The sequence below is a fragment of the Uloborus diversus genome, chromosome 5 (assembly GCF_026930045.1).
Source record: "Uloborus diversus isolate 005 chromosome 5, Udiv.v.3.1, whole genome shotgun sequence".
Taxonomy (NCBI): domain Eukaryota; kingdom Metazoa; phylum Arthropoda; class Arachnida; order Araneae; family Uloboridae; genus Uloborus; species Uloborus diversus.
In genome coordinates this window covers 161,588,179-161,596,790 of record NC_072735.1, presented here as the reverse complement: position 1 = coordinate 161,596,790, position 8,612 = coordinate 161,588,179, and the positions used below count along the sequence as shown (strand labels likewise).

Below are 8,612 nucleotides of genomic sequence, written 5' to 3'. Positions count from 1 at the left end.
AAATTACAGAAAATTGTGAAACGTAATCCCAAAGTTAATGTAAAAGCGTCGTTTAAATATCATTATTATTATTTTTGAAAGAAGGAAACTATTTTAACGAGGTCAAGTAAAAATATCTGAGGATCGGTAAAATTATCCTGTGGATCGGTTCGGCTTAACAGCGGTTGAGAATCGTTGTCTCACGGGATGTATGGCAAACATGTTTAGAAAGTTTAAAAAAGAAAAAAAAAAAAAAACTTTTACAGGACGATGTCGAAAATTCCTTAATTAGACAAATTTGCTTTGAAAACCAATAGAATAAATTGAATTAGGAAGACTTTCAAGTATAGTTTTGTATATTATCGAAAACTTTTCCAACTATATTCAGGACGATCAGTCTCTGGCGTATATATTGTAGGGGTTGGCGGTTCCAGAATAAATGGAAGAAGCAGACGATGCGCTCTTCCTCCTTCGACGTTTGCGGATGACGATGTACACTAAGGATGCAACTGCTAATGTCACAATGCAGCATGCAATGCCGAGCCCAGCAATGAATTTTTCAGTAGAGATGCATATCAGGTCACTATCCGTTAGTGGTGAGCTTTTTGAATGGTCAGATTCTTCAGGATCATCTGAAATGTTATTAAAATTCATGTTGATTAACATTTATACACACTCACACAGACATATGAAGTAGTGAGAAGCAAAGGGATGTAAGTGGACATTTTCAAATTTTGAGTAAAAACGCGTTTAAAGATAACGTCCTAGGTAGGCTTTCATTGATTTTTTTTTTCTAAATTATGCTGTACAGCAGCATCTACTAGGTCTACTAGTACTATCGCTTGCCCCAAAACGGAGGAGAGGTTCCCGTACTATTTGTACTGGTTATCTCCAAATTTTTCATTTTGCCACTTACATCCCCTTGCTTCTCACTGCCTCATTTAATAACCTCACAAGAACATTACTAAAAATGCCATAATTACTTCCATGGAAAAGAGAAATATCAATCGTCATATTCGGGGAAACTCATAATTCGTTATTTTCTGGGGGTTTTTTTCTTCTTTGTCTCTTATGCGTACAATTCGTGCATATATATATGCAGCATACGATCATATCCTCCTCCCGATAATCTGGTGTCATATTATTAGGACACTGAAGTGTTAATAAGGCTAATCACGACCTTAACGATAAACAATTTACTTTTTTATATTATCAAATAAAGGAAAAAAATAACGGTACTCTGCGACATTTATCTCTGTAAATTCGTGAACTACATAAATTAGGCTACAAAAACAATAACTATTTTTTTATATTATGTATTAACCTACAGTGAGCAGACTTGCCAACCCTCCGGATTTAGGCCTGAGTCTCCGTACTTTACGTTATTTTCGACACATCCGGATTTAGCGCTGATATCTCCGGATTTTTGTTCAAAAACTTAACAGCACCAAAAATTAATACATTTCTTCAAAAAAATATTCATTTTGATTGAAAAGAGAAAAAAAAAAACCGCCCGCAAAGCTCTCAAACAGTTTTTTGGCGTTTTGCCAAACTGCCGAAACGCAGGTGTAGCCTACGAAAATGCAATGCAGCACAGAGGTTAACGGACAGAATTTTCGTAGGCTACGACATGGGACTCGCTTGTTTCTACGGAGTACGTCGTTGATCACGTAGCGTGTCTCATTGGAAGAAACAGGTGAACTAAAATAACTTTAACTTTGACGGTTTTCCTGCTAGCTCACGTGGTCAGAACTTGTTTGTTGTTTGTGTCGGCCGGTGCGAGTGCGAATTGTGTAATGTAAATTGTAAATGTATGTTGTGTTGCGTGTTTAGTAATATAAATTGTAAAGTGCGAAACGATGTCAAAAAAATATCGGACGGCATTCAGCAAAAGCTACACTGAACAATTTCCGTCAATCAAATCGTCAAGAAAAGGCGAACACTTTGCGTTTTGCTCCACCTGTGCCTGTGACTTCTCCATTTTGCATCGAGGTAAAGCTGACATAGAAAAACATATAAGCACAGAGAAACATACACGGAACTCGGCTAGCTTAAAAAATAATAAAAAACTTGATGCCCTTAAGTCTAATCAAGACTTGAATGTTATCCGTGCGGAAGCTCTTTTTACTACGTTTATTGTGGAGCATAATGTCGCAATTCATGCTAGTGATCACGTTGGAGCGTTGTTCCGAAAGATGTTCCCCGATAGCGATATCGCAAAAAAATATGGGTGCGCAAGGACCAAAACTACTGCAGTCATTAAAGAGATGGCAAAGTTTGAAAAAGAAAGTATTGTGGAAATACTGAAGAAAAGTCCTTTTTCAATTGCTACTGATGGTAGTAACAAAACTGATTGTAAATTATATCCAATTTGTGTCACATATTATAATGAATCTTCATTGCAAATTGAGTCTTCTTTGCTGTGTTCACCTGTTTTAGAATCAGATGGAACTGGGGTAAACATATCTCATCTTTTATTAAGCGCATTGAATGAAAACCAAATTGATCTGGACAATTGCCTAGCTTTCGGGGCTGATAATGCCCCTGTGATGATAGGAAAAAAAATTGGTGCTGCTGGCATTATGAGTAAAAGCATTTCCAATTTATGTGTTATTGGCTGCCCTTGCCATCTTTTAAATCTCGCAGCTGAAAAAGGTGCAGCTATGCTCCCTGTAAATGTCGAGGAATATGTTATTGACATATATTACTATTTAGATAAAAGTTCCAAAGGAAAACAAAAATTAAAGCAATTTCAGGCATTGCATGATACAGAGACAAGAAAAATAATAAAACATGTATCAACTAGATGGCTTTCATTAGGGCGTTCTCTAAAATGATTGTGGTACGGATAAAATTAACGGCTTTCATTAGGGCGTTCTCTAAAATGATTGTGGATACCAACGGAGCAGTGGGATCCGTTGGTATCTTTTTTCAAAGAAGAACTGAAAAGCAAGCCTAATTCAAATAATACTTTAAAAGATTACAAAATTCCAAAAGTAAAGGCCTCTGAAACAAGCAGCCGTTTTAACATGCAAGTAGTAGAGTCAACATCATCTAGAGCTAATTTTCAATCTAGCGCTGTTAAAAGACAGAAATTAGATCCTGATGTTGGTGATCATAAACTGTCCAAAAATATTCTTTCGAGAGAAGAAAGAATCTTTGTTTCTAACTTCTGATTTAAGTAAAGCCTATTGCTTATTTTTAACTCATACTATACCACTTTTTGAAGAACCCAATGTCAAGTTGCAGTCAGGATCTCCACAAATACATATTCTTCATGAAATTTTAATTACAACTTTTAGGAATGTTTTATCCAGATTTATTGTTCCTTCAGCAATTAAAACCAGTACTTCATTGTTAGATGTAAAATATCATAGTGTGGAAAATCAGAGGTTAGATTCAGATCTTGTGATTGGACAAACATGTTCAAAAGTGGTGGAATCCTTAAAACCAAGTAAAAAAAAAGAGTTTTTTAAGTCAGTTAGGATTTATTTCACTACTGTCTGTGATTATATGTATCGTAAGTTCCCATTTAATGATGAAGTATTAATTAATGCTCAAGTATTGAACTTGAATAAGTTAGAGACATCTTCATTTTCTAGTGTACAGTTCTTCTGCCAAAAATTTCCAGTATTGACAAAGCTTCTAAAATATCAAAGTTCTGATGCATTACTAGATGAACTGCAAGTTCAGTTTTGCTCTCTCCAAGTAGAAGCTTTGCCTGAGGATATTGTAACTGAAAAAAGAATGGATGTGAAGTGGGCGAAACTGAGTAATTATACTGAAAAAAAATATGATCTGCTATGTAAATTTATGCTCTCTCTGCTTACTTTACCACACAGTAATGCAGAATGCGAGAGAATTTTTAGCATGGTAACCAAAACCCACACTCAGTTTCGTTCTCAGTTATCAAATGAAAATTTAGAAAGCTTGCTGACAGTCAAGTCCAAAATGAAAGCTCCTTGCTTCGAAAAAAAGTTTGATGATTTATTTTTAAAAAAGGCAAAATCTTGCACTTTTAATTCTTTAAAATCATAAAATATTTTTTTTAAAGCAAAATTTTCTTATCAAATGTAATATCTTGACAAGTATATGCTTATTAATTGTTTAGAAATGCTTTAGATTAATAGTATTCATTTTGCTATTATACCTCAACAGTTAATTACTAGTTCTATTAATAAAAGAATAATTAAACTTCAAATTGTTTTATTTCTGTGTATAAAATCCATATTTTCTGTGTAAAAAAATTCGTTTATAACACAATGCCATCATTTTAATCTTAGCATATTATGATTAAAACTTTTCTGTTCTGAAAGTAAGATATTATTGCGATCTTGATATGTCGGTACGTTGATAAATAAAATTGCAGGCTTTATCATGCAAATTGCAGGATTTTTCATTTGTCTAGGTTGGCAAGTCTGAGTGAGTCATGCAAAAGCAAAACTTAAGCAAAATATGATCAGGTAGTTTTTTTTAATCACTCTTCCGTTATACCTTTTGCTGCACTTTTGCCTGGTGATTAAAAACTGTTTGTTGATAACGTTTTATTATCAGTTAGGCCCACATTACGTATATATTGATAACATGGACATTTCGTGGCACCCCTTGCCTCTTCCGACGGCACCCCAGGGGGCCGCGATACTCAGTTTGGGAACCCCTGGTATATATTTTAAAAGGTATATGAAGTGTGCTGTTAAAGTCAGCTAGACTCGTCGTCGACAGCTGGTACACCAAAAAAGTGGGGGTTCAAAAGACGTGAGAGGGGCTGGGTGTGCCTTGAAGCTGTTTCTTGGGGGGGGGGGAATTGGACTATATTTTTGACTTTTAACATTACTGGGTGAATTAATTCTAAAAATATGGAAAATGACATCAAAAATCGGGACGGATGGCCACCGTAGACTTTCTCCTTCTAATTTAAGTTCCAGTCTTATGAAATAACATGTGTAAAGTCTAAATAACATGTGTACATATCTAAAGTACAGTGAAACCTCTCTAAGCGACCGCCCCTCCGTTGCGAAAAATTTCGGCCGTTCAGAGGGGGTGGCCGCTTTAAAGGGTTTTCGTTACAGTTGCAATATAATTTCTATAATAAATAATCTAAGCAAGTCTAACGCATAAAATAAAGTTTGAGATTTTTCAAAAGGAGAAATAGTACTTGTTTTATTTATTGTTTACATTTTTTGCAGTAAGGATACAATTTGAGACTCAAGTTTTAATTCTTCTCCAACAACTGTTATCAAATTAATATTGGATCTGATTGAAAAACGCTTATTTTTGCGGAATCGTTAATCGGGAGACGTTTCTTTCAGTCGACACTGTAATTTTCAAAGCTTGACGTTTACGTTGTTCGAGTTTCATAAAAATGATCTTAAGCAGTGTTGTTTGCAATCCAGATCACACGCACACACTCACAGACCAACTAATAAAATAAGCGTGAGTGACACTTATACTCCAAAATTATCGGAACACATTAACAGCCAGTAAGACATCTCTTGTTAGACAACTGAAGACCAGGGCCAGATGAAGACAAAGTGGTGCCCAGGTCCTGAGTAAAACTTGGTGCCCCCTCCCCATGAGAAAATCAGCACAATTTCAAAGTCAATGCTTTATACTAGAAACCTAATACACTAGAAACCTACACATTACTACAGAAACCTGGGGTTTGAATACCAAACACTTGATAGTCACCATACTAATCATAGTTAAAATTGCCTTACCTTAAGGTGAAAATGAATTAAAAAACAATTTAAAACTGCAAAAATAGCAAAAAACAACAACTAATTCTGACATTAAGCTTTAAAGAGGCTTCTTTCTAGCTTTAACAGAGGCAAATGTGTCGATCACATTATCGAAATCTAATTTTGATGTCACAGAATTTTCAATGGTCAATAAGAAAAACGCCTGTAAATTATCCTGAGAAACGCAACTTCTCAAACGATTTTTAATTCTTTTCAAAGCTGAAAAGGAACGTTCACTTTAACAGAAAAAAAAGGAAGGAAGGAAGTTAATTTAGGCTATTTTAGTGCCCCTAAATTTGTGGTGCCCAGGTCCGCGGACCCGCCGGACCGTGCGTTAATCAGGCCATGCTGAAGACAACTTCTCCACTTCTCCCCCGAATGGTAACAAGACCTTCTCGGTTATGGTGGGAGATGTGGAGTGACATTCCATCGCCGTCCCACAAAGAAACCCTGAACAACAGCTGACTTCATTTAAATTTTGACTACACAAAATACAGTAACATCACCAAAATCAACATTTTGTGTACATAATTAAGGTTGGTTGCAATTTGAGGAAAAACATATAAATGATTTTTTTTTTAAGTACAATTTTGAAGAGAAAATGGTGTTGCTTCAAAAACATAAATAGTAAGGATAATTAATTACAAAATGATTAAAAGTTATTTAACGTTTTAGAAACGATACATTTTTCAAGAACAATCTTGATTTGAGGTAAGAATGATTAAAAATATACTGGTGCAGTAACAAAGTCGTGATCAGTATAGAATGTCACAATTGGTAATATGGTCATAATCGGTTATTGTTGACTTTAGTAAATTGGTGGAAAACATAACTCGTCTTTTTATATATATATATATTTTAAATTTCATTAAAGTAAAAGTTTTAGAGGAAAACAAAAATAACAATACCTATTCACAAAAAATTTAAAATTCTCATCTCTTGTTAGAACTGAAAGGCTGCCGATTAGAAATGGGAAGTGAATAGACTTTCCTGAAAAATGGGATTGACGCAGCTATACCGAGCGGCCGTTCGGCAGAGTTGATTGACCGTTGCTAGAGGTTTAACATTAAGTCTACGGGCTAAAAACTCCGTGCAGCAAAAAACGGGCCGTTAAGAGGGGTGGCCGCTTGAAGAGGTTTCAATATATTTGGATTTATTGTTCTTATTTTCGTGAAATAAACCAATGGAGTTGTTTCCTTCAGTCAAAAGTACTGCTTTTAGTCACTGAAATTGATCGAATGAGTAAAAAAGATAACATGGACCCAGAAAATACTTTCATTTTCCCAACAGTTATTTTTTAATTAATTTTTTAAAATGTCCGATTTTGAAAAAAAAGCGTGGTCTTTATGACGTCACAAACGATGCAATTTGGCGCATCTTTCTTTCGCGTTTCCACGTTATGATAATCAAGTAGCGAATTAAATATTTCGCTCTACGCTTGCTATCAACCATATCATTGGCAATACACGTGAGTAAAGATGCGAATTAAATATTTTTCTCTGTGAATGGCAACACAGAATGGCATTTCATCATTTGTGATGTCACACGACAGAAACGTAAACAATAAAAGCGCACCGATTTAAGAAATTTTTAAAAATATTAAACTTAGTCAAATTATTTAAAAAAATTGTCAGATCCTATGTTTTTAAGCATGCTCTTTCAGAAAAAAATACTTTTAAAATTTTGGAAACGACACCATTCACCTCCAAAAAAAAAAAAAATCATTTTTTCAGTCAATCATTAACTTTGAAAAGTGAGGAGGGCAAGGCCCCTTTACTTTTGATAGTGAGGGGGCGATCCCCCCCCCCTTTGCCACTGATACGAGCCGCCTACGAGACTCATTGTTCCCTGTTCTGTTGTTAAAGCAAGGTATTGATTTGAAATTTTCTATTTCTATTTAAGAGTCACAACTGACTACAACTGTAATTATGTCGAGGTCTGCATACTAGTGCCTTGCCTCCATTATTTTATATACCGATAGATGGCAGCACCATCACCGGATCGAACAGTTAATGAGAATTTAGAACTAGTATAAGAGCTAATAGCTACCTGGTACTAGCACCCCCAGAGGTATCGTTTCACTTGGAGGACATTGAGACCACGAGCATATTTAACGTCGCCCAGTCCCCTTTAATGACGACGATGGGTCTTCGACCAGCGGGGATCGAACCCGAGCCCCTCCGGCCCCGAGTCCAATGCCCTACCGATCAGGCTACCACGGCCCTATTTGAAATTTGGTTGTTTACCATTAGTTTGTTGTTCTTCTTCTTCGCTAACGTAAAGACCGGAGTACACTTCGATGCTGCGGTCCTTGATGAAGACGTCTTCTTCCAACAGAGCCCGTAAACTGCCTTCCTCTTCGAGATCGTTCACACTTCGACGTCGTCTCTGCAGATTGTGGCCAGTAATGTCGCATATAGGCGGCTGTAAGAGAGAAATAAATTGTAAGGAAGGGGGACACAGGTAACCGTGTTAAGGGGAAGGGCGTAACGCTCCAGACTAGAAATGGGGTTGTTTCCTTCAGTCAGAAGTACTACTTTTAGTCATTTAAATTGATAGAATAAGCAAAAAAATAAATAAATGAATAAATAAAAATTAACTTGAATTTTGACATCTGGAATTCAAATTATGTTTTTCGCAATCACGAGTGTGTGTGTGTGTGTATGTAGGCGTGTGTGTTTGTGTCTGTGTGTAGGCATATGTGTTTGTGTCTGTTTGCAGGCATGAGTGTGTGGGTGTGTGTAGGTGTGTGTTTGTGTATGTGTGTGTAGGCGTATGTGTGTGTATGTGTTTGTGTGTGTAGGTGTGTGTGTGTGTGTTTGTGTATGTGTGTGTAGGCGTATGTGTGTGTATGTGTTTGTGTGTGTATGTGTTTGTGTGTGTGTACGTGCGTGT

The 8,612-nt window shown here is 36.1% G+C and overlaps 1 protein-coding gene across 1 annotated transcript in view; it reads right to left on the bottom strand.

The window, feature by feature from the left end:
- Positions 1-288: 288 nt before the first annotated feature.
- Positions 289-8,612, bottom strand: part of LOC129223232 (cuticlin-1-like) — a 43,046-nt gene continuing 34,722 nt past the window's right edge. Inside the window, exons 6-7 of the mRNA XM_054857797.1 lie at positions 7,964-8,141; positions 289-611 (exon numbers count right to left, since the gene is read on the bottom strand). Of these exons, the coding sequence (XP_054713772.1) occupies positions 373-611; positions 7,964-8,141 (417 nt within the window). The 3' untranslated portion in view covers positions 289-372. The remainder of the gene's footprint in view (positions 612-7,963; positions 8,142-8,612) is intronic.